The 26,300-nt window shown below is 34.0% G+C and overlaps 2 protein-coding genes across 3 annotated transcripts in view; both read right to left on the reverse strand.

The window, feature by feature from the left end:
- Nucleotides 1-21,066, reverse strand: part of LOC143051544 (uncharacterized) — a 39,149-nt gene extending 18,083 nt beyond the window's left edge. For both annotated transcript variants that reach the window (XM_076224438.1, XM_076224439.1), the window contains exons 1-4: nt 21,023-21,066; nt 12,835-12,910; nt 12,127-12,384; nt 1,820-2,305 (exon numbers count right to left, since the gene is read on the reverse strand). In XM_076224438.1, the coding sequence (XP_076080553.1) occupies nt 1,820-2,305; nt 12,127-12,384; nt 12,835-12,910; nt 21,023-21,055 (853 nt within the window). In that variant the 5' untranslated portion in view covers nt 21,056-21,066. The remainder of the gene's footprint in view (nt 1-1,819; nt 2,306-12,126; nt 12,385-12,834; nt 12,911-21,022) is intronic.
- Nucleotides 1-26,300, reverse strand: part of LOC143051531 (uncharacterized) — a 335,962-nt gene that overhangs the window by 273,831 nt on the left and 35,831 nt on the right. The window lies entirely within an intron of this gene.

Below are 26,300 nucleotides of genomic sequence, written 5' to 3' on the forward strand. Positions count from 1 at the left end.
ATGTCAAAACATGACCTCCGGGATTTTTAAAAATGGATTGAAGAGTTAATCTAACAATACACGTGTAATTAAATTTCCGGTCACTGAACACTGTATTGATTTATGACATGCTATTTCCATGAGTGTTTACCTAAGATTATCTTTTATAGAATTTTTATAAATAATTAGTGATACATTGTTAATGTTCATGAAAAAGTATTTAAAATGTTTACAAAACAATTAATTTGTGATTTACACTAATGAGCTTGGGTGTGTATAAAGTGAGGATTATGGCTTCCGTTGATGATCACCTAAAAACTACTCAAACGGCGTCTTTAATCTTGTTATATTTTCTTTTGAAAAGAAAGAGTGAGATAAAACAAAATGAATAGAAATCAAAATTTTCTTAAATCTCTTGTTTCCGAGAATAAACAATTTTGTCAGCTATAACCGACCTGAATAACGAAACTATCGATTGGAAATTACTCTCTTGGAAAAGCCATAGGATTTTTTTTAATTGAATAAGTAAAAAAAATGTCATCATAATAATAAAAGACTGTGACATACAAATACATCGATCTGATACTAGAATATCGATCCCCTTGCCATATTCACTCGGATTTATTTTAGCTTTACCAAGCTAAGCAAGAGTTGTGTCCCTTAGATTGTCGAACTTCCGGTGTTCGTTTGAGTCGAACTACGTGTATCTCGAAATATGTCTCTGGTCCAGCTGACTTCGACATAACGAGAGTCGACTGTAGTTAGATTCGGAATATCAAAGAACCCCAATTATTCAATTTTTGATGAAATCACACAAAGTTCAATTTTGGACCCTTTGGGCCCCTTATTCCTAAACTGTTAGGACCAAAATTCCCAAAATCAAACCCAACTTTCCTTTTATGGTCATAGACCTTGTGTTTAAATTTCATAGATTTCTATTTACTTATACTTTAAAACCAAGAAAATGCTTATTTGGGCCCTTTTTGGCCCCTAATTCATAAACTGTTGTGACCTCAACTCCAAAAATCAATCCCAACCTTCCTTTTGTGGTCATAAACCTTGTGTTAAAATTTCATTGATTTCTATTTACTTATACTAAAAAGTAAAAACACAAAAATACCGAACTCCGAGGAAAATTCAAAAGGAAAATCCAAAATCAAAAGGCAAAATCAAAAGTCCAAACACATCAAACGAATGGATAACAACTGTCATATTCCTGACTTGGAAAATTATTGTGCGAAAACCAAGAATAATGCTTATTTGGGCCCTTTTTTGGCCCTTATTTCCTAAACTGTTGGAACAAGGAACAAAAACTCCCAAAATCAATCCCAACCTTCCTTTTGTGGTCATAAACCTTGTGTCAAAATTTCATAGATTTCTATTCACTTAAACTAAAGTTATAGTGCGAAAACCAAGAAAATGCTTATTTGGGCCCTTTTTGGCCCCTAATTCCTAAAATGTTGGGACCAAAACTCCCAAAATCAATCCCAACCTTCCTTTTGTGATCATAAACCTTGTGTTAAAATTCCATTGATTTCTATTAACTTTTAATAAAGTTAGAGTGCGAAAACTAAAAGTATTCGGACGACGACGACGATGCAGACGACGACGACGACGCAGACGACGACGCCAACGTGATAGCAATATACGACCAAAAAATTTAAATTCTTGCGGTCGTATACAAATCATTTAACAAAAAAAACACTTATTAAAATTTTCTGTCTTAAATGTTTAGTTTCATTGTTTTTATATGATCTGAACATCAAGAATAATTCGTATCTACGTTTAATATAATTATATCTTTAAATTTTATAAGGAAGCACAAATTGACTTTACAAACCGTAGGATACTGTGTCATCTATGTCATGTAAATTTGCAACGACTAGAAAAATTGCTTCTGAATTCAAAAACGTTTGATGTGTGTTGTAATACTCAATGTCACCAGCAAAATCCCACACTGTTAAATTTGCATAGCCGTCTTCGTCTTGTAAGTCTACAGCAGATCCGATTATACTTAACAGCTCATCCTTTGCCAGTTTAGAAAACGGCGATTCTGATTGGTTGGTTGTTGGTTGCTTAATGTCCAGTGGCAACGGCGATTCTGTAATCTCCGGATAAGCAAACTGATAATTCATTTTGGGTTGAGGTTCTTTGTCATGTTCAATATTTTTGGTGATTGTGCCCTTATTATCATCTTGTGATATCTGATCTGATGAAGATATCTCCAATATGTCATGCTTTGGTTTTTCTTTATCTTGATGTAACTCTTTGACAATTGACTGCAATATTCTATTGTTGATACTTGTTTCTTTCACTAATCTTGTATCTACAAAAAAAATAGTAAAAAGTGTTCATAGTACAGAAGAAATCTATGGAAGTTAGGATTAAACTTCACCGATTTCATATGTTATACAATCAAAAAACAATAAAGAAAATCACGTCCACCTCTTTCTGAGAAACTAAACACAAAACAATCAGGTCAATATCAAGAAAAAAGTAAATTAACAAAAATACCGAACTCTGAGGAAAATTCAAAACAGAAAGTCTGTATTCAAATGGCAAAATCAAAGCTCAAACACATCAAACGAATAAGGGTATCCGCATTTAAAAAATATAGATATCAATAACATTTTATTTTCATATAAAACCTATACAGTAACAACTATCGCAGTAATTGAAATAATGAAATTACAGTAGAAATAAAGTATTTGCTAAAGGATTAAATTGCCACAAAGTTTATACAACACTCAATCCAGACATCCATCTGATTAGACATCCATCTGATTAGACATCCATCTGATTACACATCCATCTGATTAGACATCCATCTGATTACACATCCATCGGATTAGACATCCATCTGATTAGATATCCATCTGATTACACATCACTTGGATTAGACATCCATCGGATAGGACATCCATCGGATTAGACATCCATCTGATTAGACATTTTCATTCAAGCCTCTACATTATCATTTTTTCTAACTTGTCCCTTCGGACAAGTTGCAAGAAAATCAACTTGTATGAAATTCTTAACTCACTTGTCCGAATTCATAATTAATAAAATGCTCCGCAGGGGGGCAGCTTGGTACGACCGCGGAGGTCGAATCCTGAACAGTTGGGACACAACATTCAATTGATACATCTCTGAATTCGGATTGTGATTAAATATTTGACACAGCATAGGTTTCTGACACAGAATGAATGTGGTCTAAAAACTTAAAATTTTTAAATTGGACATTTACCTATTATGGTCCAATATCCAAAATATAAATACTTGGTTAGATTCAGCATATCAACATCAAAGAACACCAAGAATTCAAATTTTGATGAAATCAAAGTTTAATTTTGAACCCTTTTGACCTCAATGTGGACAAATTTGATAACGGGGCCCAAAAATAAAAAAATCTAAATACATGGTTAGATTCAGCATATCAAAGAACCCCATATATTCAATTTTTGTTAAAATCAAACTAAGATTTAATTTTGGACCCTTTGGACCTTAATGTAAACCAATTTGAAAATGGGACAATACTGTGCAATATTTCTTGCTATTGCGCAATACTGTGCAATTGAAAATTTCTTGCTATTGCGTAATACTGTGCAATTGGATATTTCTTGCTATTGCGCAATACTGTGCAATTGAAGATTTCTTGCTATTGCACAATACTTAATATAATAATTTTCACATCCTGTTTGGTGTGTAACTCTTGCCATATCATCATTATTTGCTTTTAAATATAAATCAGAAATTACCAACTTAAAATGGAAAATTTTAAAGAAAAAAAAAAAGGAAAAAAACAAAAAAATCCCCCCCCCAAATTTGTTTAACCCCCTTATAATTTATCACCCCAAACTTAATCCAAGCCTTCCCTTTGTGGTATGGTAACTTGCAGCACAATTTCAGAGATATCCATACACTTGAACACAAGTTATTGTCTGGAAACTAGAAAACTGTTTGTTTTTTGGCCCCTTTTTGGCCCCAAATTCCTAAACGTTTAGGGCAATTACCCCCAAACTAAAACCCAGCTTTCTCTTTGTGATATGGAACCTTATAATACAATTTCAGAAAGATCCATACACTTACACACAAGTAATTGTCCTGAAACTAGAAAATGCTTGTTTTTTATCCCTTTTTGGCCTCTAATTCCTAGAATATTGAGGTAATTACCCCCCATAATCAATCCCAGCCTTCCCTTTGTGGTATGGTAACTTGTAGTACAATTTCAGAGAGATCCATCCACTTGAACACAAGTTATTGTCTGGAAACTAGAAAAATGCTTGTTTTTTACCCCTTTTTTGGCCCCCAGTTCCTAAAATGTTGAGGCAATTACCCCCAAAATCAATCTCAGCTTTCCTTTTGTGATATGGAACCTTGTAGTACAATTTCAGAAAGATCCATACACTTACCAGAGTTATTGTCCTGAAACTTGAAAAATGCTTGTTTTTTGTCCCTTTTTGTCCCCTATTCCTAAAATAATGAGGCAATTACCCTTATAATCAATCCCAGCCTTCCCTTTGTAGTATGGTAACTTGCAGTACAATTTCAGAAAGATCCATACACTTACACACAAGTTATTGTCTGGAAACTAGAAAAATGCTTGTTTTTTTACCCCTTTTTTGGCCCCCAGTTCCTAAAAGTTTGAGGCAATTACCCCCAAAATCAATCTCAGCCTTCCCTTTGTGATATGGAACCTTGTGGTACAATGTCAGAAAGATCCATACACTAACACACAAGTTATTGTCGAGAAGTTACAAAAATGCTTATTTTTGGCCCCTAATTCCTTAACTGTTGGTACCTTAACCCCCAAAATCAATCCCAACCTTCCTTTTGTGGTATTGAACCTTACGGTAAAATTTCATAGAGATCCATTCACTTAAACTAAAGTTATAGTGCGAAAACTAATGTGTCTTCGGACGACGACGACATCATACCAATGTACGACTATGGAACGCCATGACTGTCTTCTGATGTTGATTGTTTAATATGTTTGGTGCTTTATGCATTATGTTCAGTAGTATGTATATTATGTTCAGTAGATATCCTATTATGTTCAGTAGTTATTACATTATGTTCAGTAGTTATTACATTATGTTTAGTAGTTTTTACATTATATTCGGTGCTTTAGTTATTATGTTCAGTAGTTTCATTATTATATGCAGTGGTATTTAAATTATGTTCGGTACTTCTGACGTTATATTCAGTACATTTTTCATTATGTTCAGTACTTTCGACATTATGTTCAGTAGATTCAATATTATTTGCAGTACATCATGTAATACCTTCAGCAGTCCCGCTTTCTTTATATTCAGTAGATTATTCATTATATTCAGTAAAAGCATCTGTATTATAATCGGTTCGTTCAACTTTATGTTCAGTGGTTGTATCATTATGATGATGTAGTAAAAGTGGTTGTATCATTATGATGATGTAGTAAAAGTCGGGAAGTCAATAACGGAAATTGTCGGAAAAAAACGAACGCGGATATTTTTGACGGACGTTTAATTCATGAACACCTTTACATGATTAAATGAAAATAAAAGAAATGGAAGCAGTTTTAAATCGGTGTGGTTTACGTCTCCAAGTTGGCATTTTTCACCAGGAAAAATAACTCCTGACTTTATTTGTAAGTTGTCGCTACAAGATTTCGCATATTTAGGTACATGTATGAACGAAAGGAGAAAAAAATTGGAATTAAGAATAGCTTGTGTTCATTTCAGCAGCAATATTTTGACTAAGATAGCTCGAACAAATGCCTAACGGATAACTTTTTTCAATCCGTTCATGTCCGCTAGACGTCCGTTTTTATCTGTTAGACGTCCGTCCATATCCGTTGCATGTCAGTTTAACGTACGTTTAATCCGTCGACGTCCGTTCTGTCCGGTGGAAAATTTTGAGCATGTTCAAAACTTTGAACTGACGTCCATTGGATGAAATGTCCGTTGAACGTCCGGTAGGCGTCTGTTTTGTACGGTACTCGTCCGTTTCACTTCCGTTTTGTATTCGTAACGTGTCCGTTATACATCCGTTTGAGGTCTGGCAGATAAATTCACCAACAGACTTCTAACGGATAAAAAGGATGTTGAACGAATGTGAAACGGACTTCTACCGGACGTATAACGGATTAAACGGATGATGAACCGATCTTAAACGGATGATGAACCGATCTTAAACGGATAAATGCCAATTGAAAATTTCGCGTCTGAAATGCCAATCAGCCTTTCTTAAGATTCATGAATTCTTAATATTCATAATCGATCTTAGAGTAAGGGCACGTCTTCACAATCAAGCAGCTTTTATTCAGTCCAGTCATGTCAGACGTTACGCACGTTATTGCGTCAATACATGTATTCAACAAGTCCACACTAATAAACAGCTTTTCTATAAAATCATAACAGTTAAGATATATAAAACTTATATCCATAGACTAGACAGGTAAATACTATTTCGAAAAAAGTGCAAATTGTTTTATCATACTTTACTATAGTCTAAAATAAGGACATCGTATTGACAAAACGTCAAAAATATGCGTGTCAGACGTAGCAGACTATACGCATAATAACTTTAGCAGGGGTGTTTGTGTTCTTCAAAACAGTGTTATATCAACGAAAATTCGTATGAATGATATGCTTTATATATAAAGTATTACAATATTACTGAATATGCGTTCCTGTAACGATCAACGCTATTTTTTGGTAAAAACAAATAGTGGTCATTATGGTCAGATTTTGGAAAATGTTAAGTTATCAAAATTTATAGGTTTTAAAATATAAGATTATACGATATTTCGTTTGTGTAAATTATGCTCACAAAAGTTCATACATAGACCATAAAAGAATCGAATTTTTGCAGCACTCAGACTTCATATAAAAATGCAACGGCTTCTGGCAAATGTCTTGCAAGATATCCAATGTCGGATTTTGCCGCTTTTTACAAATAAATTGGCAATTGCGACGCTATTCATTGAAAAATTAGATTAGTTGCATGCTACATAGTGCTTTTCCGTAATTGTGCTTTAACTTTGCAAAACAGCTACATAGTTTTTAATAATTTGCGTAGTCAAAACGACTTCGTTTTCAAAGAAATTAAATGTCTTGCAAGTTTGTCTATTCGGGGTGCGCTATTTATGGTGGATCATCTGTATTTTTTCTCAGACAGAATTTTCTTGATGGTCAGATACTGTCAATAAGACCACAAAGTATAAAAAAAATCCGATGACTGGGGTTGTTCGTTTAGACGAGGTTCTTAAGTTGTGAAAAGTTAGTATCATGAGAGGATAAAAAAAACCTCTTTCTCAAATTTTCAAATTTGGGAAGCGTAAAACTTCGATTTTTTTTTATTTCTCTGCAATAAGATTCATATTTTAGAACTTGTGAAAATGAAATTGGGCCTAAAGCATGCCATTGGCTATATACCTCTCCACATCATACAAATAAAGGCAACAGTAGTATACCGCTGTTCAAACTCATAAATCCATGGACAAAAAACAAAATCGGGGTAACAAACTAAAACTGACGGAAACGCATAAATATAAGAGGAGAACAACGACACAATACTACAATGTAACTAACACACACAGAAACGGACCAAGCATCAGACAAAAATCCCACGAGAATAACAAATATAACATCAAAACCAAATACATGAATTTGGGATAGACAAGTATCGTGACACGTCTTATCGCAATGTCAATTTACACTCAAAAATAAGAGAAAACAAACGACGCAACGTTAAATTGTAACACACACAGAAACGAACTATTATATAACAATGGTCATATTCCTGACTTGGTACAGGACATTTTTAAAGGAAAAAATGGTGGGTTGAACCTGGTTTTGTGGCATGCCAAACCTCGCACTTTAATGGCAATGTTAAATATAACATAGAAATGACAACATAATATTACAGGACTACAATACAAATAAATAGGAAAACGTATTAGACAAAGAAACACATGATTAATGAATAACAAAAAGCATCAGGTTTAAAATTTAATACGCCAAAAACGCGCCTCGTCCACACAAGACTCACCAGTGACGCCCAGATATAAAAGGTCGAAAGCGAAAAAAAGTACAAAGTTGTACAGCACTGAAGATCAAAAGTTGAAAAAGGTTGTGTCAAATACGGCTAAGTTTGTATGCTTGGGATAAGAACATAAGCTTGTAAATAAATATATGAGATGCATTATAATTAACCTTTTACTTCTGTCAATCGTTTCATTTCTTAATCTAATTGTACCGCTATTAGTAAATTGAATTTTATAAGCAAGACCCAGCCGTTTAACTTGTAATTCCCGACAAACTTTTTATAGTAAAGCAAAATATATATCTTCCTCCTTCTCGGATCTAAATGGGGAAACTGCATTTTATTACGTTTTATGTCAATTGGTCTCTGGTAGAGAGTTGTCTCATTGGCACTCATCATACCGTATATATCTTCTCATTTCATATAGATTTATGCATTACCCAAATACGGTATATTTTGTTGTTTGTTGCTTACGTTTCTTTCAGTGGGAAATAATTCATGCATATTCAGTACAACTAATCATTAAGAAGTATCCATATTGATATGCAAAACAAAAATTGCAAGCGAAATAAAAAAAAAACTTATCCCAAATAATCATTAATCGCCGTAAACCGTAAGAAATTGACGTTACCATTTGAGACGCAATATCGTGCTTGTGGTTTAACGGATAAAATTGATGTTGAACGAATGTGAAACGGACTTCTACCGGACGTATAACTGATAAAATGGATGATGAACGGATCTGAAACGGATAAATGCTAATTGATAATTTCGTGTCAGGATTGTCAATTATGGGTACGTCAGATTTCTTGAGGTTCATGAATTCTTATTATTCATAATCGATCTTAGAGTAAGGGCACGTCTTCACTAGCAAGCTTCTCTTATTCAGGCAAGACACTGGCCTTAAGTGGTATTTTGAAGAACAAACCAAAACCAAATACACAGAAACATTTTGATTATTTCCAAGATTTACATGTATTTTTATTGTCGCCTTTAATTTTTTCGGATTACTGTAGAAGGGGATAATTTTTCTTAATTGGCTTAAATTTAGAGGGGAATACAAAAGATTTTAAGTTTTCATGGGTAAGAAATGAGGAGCCGCAAAGCACCCATTACCTTTAACCGGTAAAAAAAATAGAAGTCTCTTGCGTAATTGTCTCTTTCTATTTTGTTATTCATTGGAACGCTTTATATCAAAGGAGAAAAGGGGAGGGTAAACACACAATTGATCATGCTAAGAAATTACCTCCGTTAAAATTCTACACACATCACATAGAGCAAATTACATGGAAGATTAATATTGACCATTCGGTATATAGCTGTGTTCTAAATGACACGTTCATGGAGGTCCTAAATTAATTTGTTGAATGAAATCAAATCTTTAAATACTAATGGGTGCTGTAGGAGGTCGACCGGAATTTTTTGCTCGGATTTCTTGGCATGTAACAGATAGAAAACTCAGGATTAGAATTCATAGAACAAAAAAGGGGCAGTGGCAAATATTTCATGTATATTTTGAAAACAGAGATTTACCCCGGCACCCTTTGCCATAAAACTTTCTTTTTCTTATTTGTGCCTTCGGACTTAGGCTATTTCTTTCTTTGCGGGCGTATACTCCATGCAAACAACATGCATGCATGTGTATAACGGCACTTTAGATTTTCGTATTAAATAAAGAAAGTTGCCGGTCCGGTGCATGAACAGATTGGTTAGAAAGCAAGGTTTTAATTTTAATTAGATTGAAAAGCTTAATTCGAGGGTTGAAAATAGAGAACACCGTGACCAAAAAAAGGGGGGGGGTAGTCCACAGGGAATATTTTTAAAACAGTTAAATCGATTTCAAGCAGGGATTCCAGTGCTCCTTTGGGAATGAAAAACTTGTTATTACTCATTCAAAATATTGCTGCTGAAATGAACACAAGCTATTCTTAATTCCATTATTTTTCTCCTGTCAGTCATACCTAAATATGCGAAATCTTGTAGCAACAACTTACAAATTGAGTCAGGAGTTATTTTTTTCTTGTGAAAAATGCCAACTTGGAGACGTAAACCACACCGATTTAAAACTGCTTCCATTTCTTCCATTTTAATTCAATCACGTAAAGGTGTTCATGAATAAAACGTCCGTCCAAATTATCCGCCTTCGTTTTTTTCCGACAATTTCCGTTATTGACTTCCCGACTTTTACTACATCATCATAATGATAAAACCACTGAACATAAAGTTGAATGACCGAATATAATACAGATGCTTTTACTGAACATAATGAATAATGTACTGAATATAAAGAAAGCGGGACTACTGAAGGTATTACATAATGTACTGCAAATAATATTGAATCTACTGAACATAATGTCGAAAGTACTGAACATAATGAAAAATGTACTGAATATAACGTCAGAAGTACCGAACATAATTTAAATACCACTGCATATAATAATGAAACTACTGAACATAATAACCAAAGCACCGAATATAATGTAAAAACTACTGAACATAATGTAATAACTACTGAACATAATAGGATATCTACTGAACATAATATACATACTACTGAACATAATGCATAAAGCACCGAACATATTAAACAATCAACATCAGAAGACAGTCATGGCGTTCCATATACGACAACAAAAAATGTTTGCGGTCGTAAAAAAAATCTTACATATTGATGATATGCAATAATAATACTTGTGCTTTGATTGTACCTAATAAAGGGAGCATTTTGTTATGTTATATGAATACCACATCAAAAATCATTTTATTATTTCAGACTGAAAGATTATTTGCAAGACTGAGTTCTCTGACTCTATGTCACAGTCATCATTAAATCATCATTTCTTCCCAAACCACTAGGTCCTCTTATGGACCTACATGTATTCATTCAGTAGTAGTGGTATGGGTTAAATCAAGGATGTAAATGCACATGGCCACCTTGTTTATGATTAAACCGTTTTAATTTATTGATGGTATCAAAACAAGATTTTACAATTTATATACAATGATATTATATGATCATGAAGTACATAAAACATTTCACTAACAAATCTGCCTTTTTGGATTTTATTTAATTTTTACATCTTTACTTATTATTTTTATATATACATGTAGATCTTATTAAATAAAACCTCTTTTAATCTATTGTTATGCATGAAAACATACCAAATGAAACATACTTTAATTTAAAATTTAAAAGTTGAGCTCCATATGGCACTGTATGGAGGTGCTCCTAATTCAAAGAGGCTTATAATAAGAAGCATTAACATTGTTTTTTTTCCCTTACTTATATTCCCCTGGTCAATGGCTGCCAGCATGTTCAAATACGTTCAATCAGAGACATATTATACAAGTATTATATGTATCTGGTTCAATCAATGAATATTTATTTCATTTTGTATGATCAATAAAACAATCATTCATATTTTTGGGAATGTATAAGTCTTGAATTTGATCTATTTAACATTTGACCTGGATTTTTCGGACAGGTAGTATGGTGAATCTACTTGCCCGACGCCTGTGTCCACATGTCCCGGACAATCGGACAAACGGTAATGTCATTAAGTTTTTTTCCGCTGATTGGATTGCATTCTTGAGAACAATTTTTAATAAGACGTTGAAGATCATATAAACATGAAATGCAGGCACTAAAAATTTATTAAAACAAATCTTAATTACACAGCTTTTTAAGTCTCAAGTATAAAAGAGTACACTGCAAAACAGTATAATTATATAAAAAAATAACATTTTTACATATAATAAAACGGATGCGAGGATAAGTTTACATAAGCATAGTCATTTTTGGGAAAACAAATATTTGGTGATAATTTAGTAGAGATCATTAGTCTGTATTTTAGTTTAAACTACATCCAACATGCCTATCTTTAATTCCATTAATTAAATATTGAATATTCATATTAGGTCTGAGACATATGGTTCATACTAGGGTCTAGCAAAAGTGTGTTTCCAAGAATTGAAAAAAAAAGATTAAATACATAATAACAGCATACACAGAACTTTAAAAAAAAATTAAAATTATGTTTACTATGTTTTAGAATTTCTATGATAACTTTGCAATAGATTAAACATGTAAAAGGAGTGAGAAAAAAATCGCATATTTACCTAACACTTTATTCCATTCCCAGTTACTTAGATTTATTCGACATCTCCGCCGATGAATTTCTATACCATTTGTGCTTTTTACGCTTTGTACCTCCTCCCCGAACAATCTTCGTACTAAGGAAGTCTTTCCAACAGATTTTTTTCCAACAATTATTAAATTTATATCCCGTCTTCTTTCTGAACCTGATTCAAGGGCGTTCAGATAAATGGCAATCGACTCATGATCCATCTTTTTTATTTGTTCTGGTATTTTGCTGTCTAAAATGTAAATAAATAAATGTTTATCCTAAAAAGTCATTAGTAAGAGGTGGCCTTCTGAATCGATTTATGAATTTTGAACAGTGGTATCCTACTGTTGCCTTTATGATTATATTGACATCACATGCCTTGTGACAGCAACTAGTAAGAATGATTTTGACGTCACATGCCTTGTGAGAGGAACTAGTAAGAATGATTATCCAAAATATATTCAGCACGTTGAGGAAAGTATAAATTAGATGAGAATGATTTTAAAGTTAATGTGATCATGGTGATCTGTAGTCAATCAATCTTCATCAATAGCCTACTTCACTTTTCCCATCAATTTGTTGTTTTTTCATCATTTTTCATTATAACATTATAAGCAGATATCAAGGTTTCCGTATATTAGAAACAAGTAATTATAAATCATTTCAGCCAGTATCTGAATAATTAACATTAAATGATTACCTCCAACTACTGGTGCTGCAGGTTCCTGTAAATGGGTGTCAGGAGTTACTTCTGGGGATGTCTTTGACATGATAGTCTACAAAAGAAAAATATGCTATAAACTATCATGCCCCATGTGAAAACTTGTCAAATAGTTTAATACATATATTTTAATAGCCTTTCTATCTGCCAGTAGATTTAAAAAACAATAACTCTATATTTTACAGGAAGGTGAAATGCGCAATGCAATCACAACTTATTTTTACTAGACACAGACAATTATCTTGAATGGACCGTAATTCTTTACTTATTTCCAACTTTGATTCTGTTGTTTGCATCTATTGTTATAATAGGTACAGTCATTGTATTGAACAAAATCATTTCTCTTCGCCACATAATTTATAGATAATGCATAGTGATGCACGTTGACTAAAGATGAAAGTGCATATGTAGTTGTCTCCCTTACTAGTATTATCAGTTTCAGAATGTTCATTGTTATTTCCCTTGTTTAAAACTATAATTTTCATGTTTCTTTATTTAATGATTTATATGATGCTTATTCGGTACATATTTGTGAAATCGAATAGATATTAGTATTTTGAATTCATTAGTTAAAGCTATTCATTTATATTCTAAAGTTTAGTATTTGCATTGTCATAAATCATGTATAACCTCCTTTGACAGACTTAGGCCTATACATTTTATATGACTGGTTTGGTGTGATTGCATTGAATTGTCTGAGGTCTTAAGTATACCGTCCAACCAATGAAAGTTGTAAAGAATGCAAATCTCCCTTTAATTTATTGGTTTTCAATTGCTTAGATATGAGAACCATTTTTTTTTAAATTGGAATTTTGATCAATCTTGAAGAAAATAATATGACCCCCCCCCCACCCCCAGCCCCCAAAAAAAAATTCCCCATCCCCATTTTTTCTTAATTTGAAATTTCAAAATATATCAATTCACCAAACACATTTGACAAGATAGATTTTTTTCGGTGGTATAAAAAAATTACAGAGAAAATGATTTTCTTCTTTTCTGGATAATTGGTGAAACAGACTATACTTAATAAAATTAGTGAGTGAACACATTGAGTTATTCCTCTTAGTATAAGAAAATGTTTTCTCAGGCGTGCAAGAACATACAATCAATTTTTTTGTTTTATTTTGCCCTAATTGTAGATGACTGTTTAAAAAACCAAATTTCATTGGTTTATTTTGATATTTACAAAATTAAGTAAAAAGTCTAATTTTAAAGGCCCATTTTTGTCAATGAAAATAATGATTTTTAGATAAATTTCAAATTTGCCCATAATTTGCACACAATGTTTAGAAAATGCATAAAAGATCAAGAAATACATACTTCAGACACATTATTCTTTAGGCCTAAAAAAAATAATGTTGTGTTTCCGATCACCCCCTTGAAATTTTGAAATAAGCTTAAGTTATATAAAACTCAATTTCCAGTTACCAGACAAAAGTTTGGGATTTAATAGAAAGAGATTGATTACCCACTTTAAAAATCTCCCCGAGATAACTTTTAGTTTACCCCTTTTAAAATCCCCCTGAAATAACTTTTAGTTTACCCCCTTTTAAAATACCCCTGAAATAACTTTTAGTTTACCCCCTTTTAAAATACCCCTGAAAAAAAATTTAAGTTCAAACCTAAAAAAAAAATTGGGCAGCACTTCCCCCTAGGAAATTAGCTTTTTAAACCCAATTCCCCTATTTCAGGACCAAAAGTTTGGAATTGTCAGAGAAAGAAATTGAGAAGATGTGGGGCAGATTCATTTATAGGAACATGAACCAAACATCATCCCAAACCTACAGATAGACAAATATATTATATACACTGTTCCCTGGCAGCACACTCTCTAGGCAAAGCATCTGTGGCTTTTCATCAGAATGTCTAAAGCGTTGATTAGCTGACCAGTTTCAGATGGATTAATATCAGGTTCATTTTGAAGAAGGGTCTGGCATGAAAATTTGATAAATTTAATTCCAAAAGATTGCATTGTTCCAACAGTTGTGTTATTGTCATCAATCTCGGTCCAGTCATTTTTGCCGGTGGCCGAGCACAAAATTTGTGTTGTGTATTTTTTTTCATCGATGTTAGACATTGGATGAATTTCATTGCTAATGTCAAAAAAGGTGTTACTTTCTGTAAAATTTAGAAATATTTTTTCTCCGCGAAATGGTCACACTTTCCGCGTTGAACATTGAATAGGACGCGTTGTGTTGCCATGTTGAAACACTGACAAACGAAAATAACTACTGCGCTTGCTCCCGCATATATAATTAGCCAAGAAGATTCCACTTTCCAGTACATTCTAAAAATAAGCCTCGAGTTTAAAATTAGCGTTGTTTTCTTTTGGGGCGATAAAAAGATCGAGGGACTTAGAATTTTTTATTTTCTTTTAGAAAAAACGGTCGGTAGGTATACAAATTATTTTTTTCCCACATCAGCTTTAAAAACTTTTGAGTCGGGGGTCTGAAGGACAGTCAGTCGGGTGACCGGAAACACAACATTTTTTTTTTTAGGCCTTATAGAGAAGTTGGAAATACATATTTTCAAGTTGTTCATTTGACCAGGCTGATGATACAACCCACACTTACTGGCACTTGAGTTGTGTGATGGTGACTTCGGTCATAAATCCTAATACCCAAATAATGGACGACAAAAAATATTTTACTAATGATTTGTAGTGGGATGTCCTTTTTCAAATAATTTATATATTTTTTTTTATATACTAGGCAGTTATTGCCAAGTTCGAAAACAGCAGTGTTATCAACCATACTCATAATGGAGAAAATGCATCATTTCTTAAAGTATGTTTTATTTCTCCCATTGTTTAATTGCAAGAAAATAGCACATATTCAGGTTTTCAGGTTTTAGGCTCCAATCTGGCAGTATGTGTTGCAATATAATGCATGTCATGTGGCTACCTTTAGTTGAAATGATCAGTTAAGAAAAAAAATCAATTGTTTTCTGATTTTTGTGATTCACCCTTTTTTGCTTTAAAGATATCAGACCACCAATTCAAAATCCCTACCTATTCCAACAAATTTTTCAATTTTCAATTGTCACATCTTTCTTAATTTTTTACCTAAGCATAACTTCATACAAAGCAGGTATATCCTGAAATGTACATGTATCACCTTTCTATCTGCCAATTTTTAATCCATGTTTAATGTTTTCACTTGTAGTAAAATACCAATGGTCCGAAGGTAACTACTAAACATAGCCCCTGATTTTTCTGGAAATCTTAAATAAATATAGTATGGAGAGCAATCAGCATTAATCCTAAAATTGTAATGCGAACTCATGAGCAAGTAAATTATGTCTGACAAGAGTGTACACGCTGAAATGTCTCGCATTCTTTACAAATCATTGATATTATGTTGATAGTCCTAAATATAAAGCTTTATTACAGATGTCAAATAAACTTAACATTTACCAAGAAACTAAACATCGACCAATGAACCACGTAAATGAGGTCAAGGTCAGATGAACCATGCCAGGCAGGCATGTACAGCTATCAATTCTTTCATACAACAAATATAATTCACATATTGCTTTAGTTTAAGAAAAACAGCCCAAAACAAAACGAGGTGCTCCGCAAGGTGCAGCTTTATACGACCGCAGAGGTTGAACCCTGAACGGTTGGGGCAAGTATGGACACAACATTCAAGCTGGATTCAGCTCTAAATTTGGATTGTAATTAAATAGTTGACACAGCATAGGTTTCTGACACAGAATGAATGTGGTCTTATGAACTTAAAATAGTTTTGTTTGCCTTTGAGCATTCACTATGCTGTTGAATAATAATCCTATCAAAAAAATGTTTGAAGAAATTTTCTTTTTATTTATGAAATCTGAAATGAGAAAAATTTACCCCCCCCCCCCCCATTTTTTTTCACATCCCCCTTTCCCTTTTTTTCAAAACTGATCTCAATTCAAATTTCTACTGGAGTTTGCAACAATAACTACTCATTTACATAATTCATAAAATATTAAAATGTAAAATAAAGTGCTTGTTATCACTGAATGGTAAAGATTGTTTGAATTTATCAATTGGTAGCTATAGTAAAAGTGAATATACATTGTATATTGTATAAAACAATGATTTAAGTTGATTCAACTACTATTCTGGAAAAAGAAAGATAACTCCAATTGAAAATTTCTTGCTATTGCACAGTATTGTGCAATTAGATATTTCTAGCTATTGTGTAATACTGTGCAATTGAAAATATTTGTAATGGCACAATACTGTGCAATTGAAGATTTCTTGCTATTGCGCAATACTGTGCAATTGTAAATTTATTGCTATTGCACAATACTGTGCAATTGAAGATTTCTTGCTATTGCTGAATACTGTGCAATTGAAAATTTCTTGCTATTGCACATTACTTAATATAATAATTTTGGATCCTAATTTGAACCAACTTGAAAACTGGGCCCATAATCAAAAATCTAAGTACATGTTTAGATTCGGCATATCAAAGAACCCCAATTATTCAATTTTTGATGAAATCAAACAAAGTTTAATTTTGGACCCCCATTTGGACCAACTTGAAAACTGGGCCAATAATAAAAAATCTAAGTACATTTTTAGATTCAGCATATCAAAGAACCCCAAGGACTCATGTTTTGTTAAAATCAAACTAAGTTTAATGTTGGACCCTTTGGACCTTAATGTAGACCAATTTGAAAACGGGACCAAAAATTAAGAATCTACATACACATTTAGATTCGGCATATCAAAGAACTCCAATTATTCAATTTTTGATGAAATCAAACAATTTTCAATTTTGGACCCTTTGGGCCCTTATTCCTAAATTGTTGGGACCAAACTCCCCAAAACAAACCCAACCTTCCTTTTATGGTCATAAACCGTGTGTTTAAATTTCATAGATTTCTATTCACTTATACTAAAGTTATTGTGTGAAAACCAAGAAAATGCTTATTATGGCCTTTTTTGGCCCCTAATTCCTAAAATGTTGGGACCAAAACTCCCAAAATCTATCCATCATATTCACTTTTACTAAAGGTAGAGTGCGAAAGTTAAAAGTATTTGGAAGACGACAACGCCGACGCCCACGACGCAGACGACGACGCCAACGTGTTACCAATATACAACCAAAAAATTTTCAATTTGTGCAGTCGTATAAAAACTTAACACTGAGCAATGAACCCTGAAATTAGGTCACGGTCAAATAAAACCTGTGCGACTGACATCATGGACATATAGATAATAAAACATTTCCATACACCAAATATAGTTGACCTACTGCATATAGTATTAGAAAAAAAGACAAAAAACTCAAAACCATGAAAATGAGGTCAAGGTCAGATGACACCTGCAAGTTAGACAAGTACACCTTACAATCATTCTATACACAAAATAAAGTAGACCTAATGCATACAGTATAAGAAAAACAGATAAAAAAACATAATAAACAGCTGTGCCATGAGCGCATGATACGCCCGACGTCTTGTGTGGAAGTTTTATGCAATAATCATCAATAGTTTCTGAGAAAGTTTTTAGCAATAACCATATATTGTTTTTTAGACATGGCGGGACATGTGAAACCCCCAACCCTTTTTTTTGAAAACTGAATATCACTAAAATAAGATTTTGAATCAAAACTAAAAAGTATACAGATCTTTAGATTAATATAACAAAGAAGTGCGTAAAGTTTTAAGCAAAATTCATAAATTATTTTTGAGATACAGCACGACATGTAAAAAAAAACTCCCCTGTTTAACAAAATACTCAATAAGGGAGCTACCATTTGATTTTTATGGGGGGGGGGGGGGGGCTAGGATGAAAAATTTTGTCCTGCTTTTTTTTTAGTTGTAATCTCTGTCCTGCCTTTTTTATTTTTTACTCTATTCGGTCCAGCCTTTTTTTTTACTAGTTTATCCTGACTATTTTTACCCAAATTGTCATCCTGCCTTTTTTTTTTTGCCAAGATGCTCATCCTGCTTTTTTTTTTTACTCAAAACTCCTGTCCTGCCTATTTTTTTCAAATTCATGCTAGCCCCCTCCCCCCCATAAAAAGCAAATGGTAGCTCCCTAACTCAAAAATAAAAATTTTGAATCATCACCAAAAAGTATACAGATCTTTAGATTAATATAACAAAGAAGTGTGTAAAGTTTGAGCAATAATCATCAATTGTTTTTGAGAAAGGCACAACATGTAACAAAGCCTCCCCCTTTTTGACAAAATACATCACCAAAAAGTATACAGATCTTTAGATTAATATAACAAAGAAGCGTGTAAAGTTTTAGCAATAATCATCAATCGTTTTTGAGTTAGGCGCGACATGTAAAAAAAACCTCCCCCTTTTTTACAAAATACTCAATAACTCAAAAATGAAATTTTGAATCATCCCCAAAAAGTAAACAGATATTAAGATTAAAATAACTAAGAAGTCTTTAAAGTTTTAAGCCATAATCAAGAATCGTTTTTGAGATACAAAGTGCCGTTACTCAAAAAGTTTAAATCTTATTTTCACCAAAAAGTATACAGATTATTTGACCATCATCAAAAACAACCATATTAAGTTTCATGAAATTTTGATAAGTCGATCTCAAGTTACGGTGCAACATGTTTACACAAGCCAGACAGACAGACAGACTTACAGACGGACAGACGGACGGACAGACAGACGGACAGACGGACGGACACTGGACATTTGTATACCATAATACGTCCTATCAAAATTTTGACAGTCATATAAAAACTTAACTATAACCACTGAACCATGAAAATGAGGTCAAGGTCAGATGGCACCTGCCAGTTGGACATGTACACCTTACAGTCATTCCATACACCGAATATACTAGACCTATTGCTTATAGTATCTGAGATATGAACTTGACCAACAAAACTTAACCTTGTTCACTGATCAATGAAATGAGGTCGAGGTCAAGTGAAAACTGTCTGTCGGGCATGAGGACCTTGCAAGGTACGCACATATCAAATATAGTTATCATATTACTTATAATAAGAGATAAATTAACATTATAACAAGTCTTAACTTTTTTTCAAGTAGTCACTGAACCATGAAAAGGAGGTCAAGAACATTGGATATGTGACTGACTGAAACTTCATAACATGAGGCATCCATAAATATACAAAGTATGAAGCATCCAGGTCTTCCACCTTCTAAAATATAAAGCTTCAAAGAAGTCAAGCTGATGACACATACAAGAACATGATGTGATGTATATACCTACAAGATACCAAGCTGATGACACATACAAGGAGATGATGTGATGTATATACCTAGGAGACAGCAAGCTGATGACACAAGGAGATGATGTGATGTATATACTTAGGAGATAGCAAGCTGATGACACATACAAGGAGATGATGTGATGTATATACCTAGGAGACAGCAAGCTGATGACACAAGGACATGATGTGATGTATATACCTAGGAGATAGCAAGCTGATGACACACACAAGGAGATGATGTGATGTATATACCTAGGAGATAGCAAGCTGATGACACATACAAGGAGATGATGTGATTTATATACCTAGGAGATAGCAAGCTGATGACACATACAAGGAGATGATGTGATGTATATACCTAGGAGACAGCAAGCTGATGACACAAGGAGATGATGTGATGTATATACCTAGGAGATAGCAAGCTGATGACACATACAAGGAGATGATGTGATGTAGATACCTAGGAGATACCAAGCTGATGACACAAGGAGATGATGTGATGTATATACCTAGGAGATAGCAAGCTGATGACACATACAAGGAGTTGATGTGATGTATATACCTAGGAGACAGCAAGCTGATGACACATAACAGGAGATGATGTGATATATCTACCTAGGAGATACCAAGCTGACGACATATACAAGGAGATAATGTGATGTATATACCTAGGAGATAGCAAGCTGATGACACATACAAGGACATGATGTGATATATATACATAGGAGATAACAAGCTGATGACACATAAAATAAGAGACACCCAACAGATGAGAACACAGATTTTAAACATTTGTCTTTCACATATGCTTCAAACTGTCAACTTACATTGTTAACTGACAAAAAATACTATAATGACATTGAAAACTACAGGCAACCGTTTTATTGTAATTTCTTTGTACCAAGTCTGTTTTGTCTCTGATAATCTGTGAATATGTTTTACAGTAAGACAATACTACTTACCTTAAGGAAGTTCATCACTTCTTCCTTCTTCATTTTGCTCTCTTCATCATCATAGCTTTCTATTTTAACCAGATCATAAGGAGTGTCACCCTGAAATACAATCAAATAATCTTTCATTAATTATACACATATATATCTTTTATTTCAAAAAACTGTAAAACAGTAAATAATAGGTAACTGTTGAATAAATTTTACCTATACAACATGTACAATGTAAAGCGATAAATAATAGGTAACTGTTGCATTAATTTTATCTATATGCAGAAAAGTCTTATTTATACTTGACATAAAAACCAGTGAACCTAAACCAATAACAAATATGATGTGTCAGTATAAAGAGATCAATGAATAATATTTGAGATTTTACTGTTAAAGAAATTATTGCAGTATGTAAAATATTACATTAAAACCAAACAAACTACAAGAAATAAAGCTATCTTTATGATAATTCAACAATCTGTCTGGAAACTACAGTTAATTTTGTCTGTGTCATTGACTTGTAATAAGTAACAACAGAGTGTTAGGGATTTTACTAACTCTACATATTTGGAACATACTGGTACAACTGTTATATTAAAATACATTCTGCAAAATACAGCTGGGATTGTTTCTTTATTCATACATATCTCTGATTATTTCTTGAACAAATAATCATGTTTATGTGCGACTCCTAGTATATTCTTGCTTGCTCTATATTCACAAGTTTAATAGCACATGAGTAAAAGGCTGACATGTATTACTGTGGAGTTTTATTATTCGTATTTTGTGTTCAATTCAGAGTAATATTATTCTAGTACTTGCTTTATTGACAGCTTCTATGACACATGAGTAAAAGGCTGCCATACGTTACTCTGGAGAATAATTTTTCGTAATTTTTGTTCGATTCACATGGATGATGAGAGTCCATATTATTATTCTAGTAAGTGCTTTATTGACAACAACTATGACACCTGGAGTGTCATTATTCGTGATTTTTGTTCGATTCACATGGATGATGAGAGTCCATATCATTATTCTAGTACTACTTTATTGACAACAGTAATGATTTTTTTTCATCACCAACAAATGAAATCCATTTGTTTATTATGTGTAAAAAATTAGGAAAGTAGGATTACATCTATGGGACAGAAACCTTACAGCAAACCAACGAATGAAATGACATGTAAAGGTAATTTTTGCAGCAGTTTTTGAATAAAAATTGTAGCCAGTAGGTACATATAATGATATACTAATTTAGAGGACAGTCAGTGAAGAAATGGAAATTAAATAATGGATACACTATTGACTTTTTTGCTGTTTCTCTTAACTGACACATGTGACACAATTTTTTTTTTTTTTTTTTTTTTTTATAATTGTCTTGATGGGCAATTAAACCGTCCTTTTTATTTACCACTCTGACAACAAATAATGTTGACCTTTGATTTACAAAAATAAAGACATTTTCCCAATTTCCATCCTAGATAGCCAGGTGCAATCTGATATTCACAATGTCTGAAATTCTAGTTTCCGTATTTTTCTTTAATACTCCTTATCCTCCATTTGCGTTTTAGAATTTTTACTCTACTCATTATTTTTTTTGTCTTGCTTGCCCAGTGTTTTATAAAGTATTTATCAATCTGAATCTCGATATAAAATCATATAAAAATGACACTTCATGGATAAAACCTAATCGACGATCCTGTGTCAATGGACAAAACCAATGCAATGTTAAGCAACTCGGGTTTGCATACTTAGTAGTGTAGGATTGGTGTTAGGTGTGTTGGTGATGTATGATGAGATGGTAGTTGTGTCAGTAGTGTATAATTGGTGTTAAGTGTATTGGCAGAGTATGATGAGATGGTAGTTGTTAGTAGTGTAAGATTGGTGTTAGGTGTGTTGGTGGAGTATGATGAGATGATCATGGTAGTTGTGTCAGTAGTGTATGATTGGTGTTAGGTGTGTAAGTGGAGTATGATGAGATGGTAGTTGTGTCAGTAGTGTATGATTGGTGTAAGGTGTGTTGGTGCAGTATCATGATGAGATGGTAGTTGTGTCAGTAGTGTAGGATTGGTGTTAGGTGTGTTGGAAGAGTATGATGAGGTGGTAGTTGTGTCATGAATGTAGGATTGGTGTTAGGTGAGTTGGTGGAGTAAGATGAGATGGTAGTTGTGTCAGTAGTGTATGACTGGTGTTAGGTGTGTTGGTGGAGTATGTTGAGCTGGTAGTTGTGTCAGTAGTGTATGATTGATGTTAGATGTGTTGGTGGAGTATGATGAGATGGTAGTTGTGTCAGTAGTGTAGGATTGGTGTTAGGTGTGTTGGAAGAGTATGATGAGGTGGTAGTTGTGTCATAAATGTAGGATTGGTGTTAGGTTAGTTGGTGGAGTAAGATGAGATGTGAGTTGGTGGAGTAAGATGAGATGGTAGTTGTGTCAGTAGTGTATGATTGGTGTTAGGAGTGTTGGTGGAGAATGATGAGATGGTAGTTGTGTCAGTAGTGTATGATTGGTGTAAGGTGTGTTCGTGCAGTATGATGAGATGGTAGTTTTGTCAGTAGTGTAGGATTGGTGTTAGGTGTGTTGGTGATGTATGATGAGATGGTAGTTGTGTCAATAGTGTATAATTGGTGTTGTGTGTTGGCAGAGTATGATGAGATGGTAGTTGTGTCAGTAGTGTATGATTGGTGTAAGGTGTGTTGGTGCAGTATCATGATGAGATGGTAGTTGTGTCAGTAGTGTAGGATTGGTGTTAGGTGTGTTGGAAGAGTATGATGAGGTGGTAGTTGTGTCATGAATGTAGGATTGGTGTTAGGTGAGTTGGTGGAGTAAGATGAGATGGTAGTTGTGTCAGTAGTGTATGATTGGTGTTAGGTGTGTTGGTGGAGTATGTTGAGCTGGTAGTTGTGTCAGTAGTGTATGATTGATGTTAGATGTGTTGGTGGAGTATGATGAGATGGTAGTTGTGTCAGTAGTGTAGGATTGGTGTTAGGTGTGTTGGAAGAGTATGATGAGGTGGTAGTTGTGTCATAAATGTAGGATTAGTGTTAGGTTAGTTGGTGGAGTAAGCTGAGATGTGAGTTGGTGGAGTAAGATGAGATGGTAGTTGTGTCAGTAGTGTATGATTGGTGTTAGGTGTGTTGGTGGAGTATGATGAGATGGTAGTTGTGTCAGTAGTGTATGATTGGTGTTAGGAGTGTTGGTGGAGAATGATGAGATGGTAGTTGTGTCAGTAGTGTATGATTGGTGTAAGGTGTGTTCGTGCAGTATGATGAGATGGTAGTTTTGTCAGTAGTGTAGGATTGGTGTTAGGTGTGTTGGTGATGTATGATGAGATGGTAGTTGTGTCAATAGTGTATAATTGGTGTTGTGTGTTGGCAGAGTATGATGAGATGGTAGTTGTTAGTAGTGTAGGATTGGTGTAAGGTGTGTTGGTGATGTATGACGAGATGGTAGTTGTGTCAGTAGTGTAGGATTGGTATGAGGTGTGTTGCTGATGTATGATGAGATGGTAGTTGTGTCAGAAGGGTATGATTGGTGTTAAGTGTGTTGGCAGAGTATGATGAGATGGTAGTTGTATCAGTAGTGTAGGATTGGTGCTAGGTGGGTTTGTGGAGTATGATTAGATGGTAGTTTTCAGTAGTGTAGGATTGGTGTAGGGTGTGTTTGTGGCCTATGATGAGATGGTAGTTGTGTCAGTAGTATATGATTGATGTAGGGTGTGTGGGTGGAGTATGATGAGATGGTAGTTGTGTCAGTAGTATTTGATTGATGTAAGGTGTGTTGGTAGAGTATGCTTTGGTGGTAGTTGTGTCAGTAGTGTAGGATTGGTGTTAGGTGTGTTGGTGATGTATGATGAGATGGTAGTTGTGTCAGTAGTGTATAATTGGTGTTAAGTGTATTGGCAGAGTATGATGAGATGGTAGTTGTTAGTAGTGTAGGATTGGTGTTAGATGTGTTGGTGGAGTATGATGAGATGGTAGTTGTGTCAGTAGTGTATGATTGGTGTTAGGTGTGTTTGGTGGAGTATGATGAGATGGTAGTTGTGTCAGTAGTGTATGATTGGTGTAAGGTGTGTTGGTGCAGTATGATGAGATGGTAGTTGTGTCAGTAGTGTAAGATTGGTGTTAGGTGTGTTGGTGATGTATGATGAGATGTTAGTTGTGTCAGTAGTGTATAATTGGTGTTAAGTGTGTTTGCAGAGTATGATGAGATGGTAGTTGTTAGTAGTGTAGGATTGGTGTTAGGTGTGTTGGTGATGTATGACGAGATGGTAGTTGTGTCAGTAGTGTAGGATTGGTGTGAGGTGTGTTGGTGATGTATGATGAGATGGTAGTTGTGTCAGAAGGGTATGATTGGTGTTAAGTGCGTTGGCAGATTATGATGAGATGGTAGTTGTATCAGTAGTGTAGGATTGGTGCTAGGTGGGTTTGTGGAGTATGATAAGATGGTAGTTTTCAGTAGTGTAGGATTGGTGTAGGGTGTGTTTGTGGCGTATGATGAGATGGTAGTTGTGTCAGTAGTATATGATTGATGTAGGGTGTGTGGGTGGAGTATGATGAGATGTTAGTTGTGTCAGTAGTATTTGATTGATGTAAGGTGTGTTGGTAGAGTATGCTTTGATGGTAGTTGTGTCAGTAGTTTAGGATTGATATACGGTGTGTTGGTAGATTATGATGAGATGGTAGTCATGTCAGTAGTATATGATTGATGTAGGGTGTGTTGGTAGATTATGATGAGATGGTAGTCATGTCAGTAGTATATGATTGATGTAGGGTGTGTTGGTTGAGTATGATGAGATGGTAGTTTTGTCAGTAGTATTTGTTTGATGTAGGGTGTCTTGGTAGAGTATGATGAGATGGTTGTTGTGTCAGTAGTTAAGGATAGGTGTACAGTGTGTTGGTAGAGTATGATGAGATTGTAGTTGTGTCAGTATTTAGGATTGATGTATGGTGTGTTGGTAGAGTATGATGAGATGGTAGTTGTGTCAGTAGTTTAGGATTGATATACGGTGTGTTGGTAGATTATGATGAGATGGTAGTCATGTCAGTAGTATATGATTGATGTAGGGTGTGTTGGTAGATTATGATGAGATGGTAGTCATGTCAGTAGTATATGATTGATGTAGGGTGTGTTGGTTGAGTATGATGAGATGGTAGTTTTGTCAGTAGTATTTGTTTGATGTAGGGTGTGTTGGTAGAGTATGATGAGATGGTTGTTGTGTCAGTAGTTAAGGATAGGTGTACAGTGTGTTGGTAGAGTATGATGAGATTGTAGTTGTGTCATTATTTAGGATTGATGTA

This window comes from Mytilus galloprovincialis, chromosome 11, assembly GCF_965363235.1.
Source record: "Mytilus galloprovincialis chromosome 11, xbMytGall1.hap1.1, whole genome shotgun sequence".
NCBI lineage: Eukaryota > Metazoa > Mollusca > Bivalvia > Mytilida > Mytilidae > Mytilus > Mytilus galloprovincialis.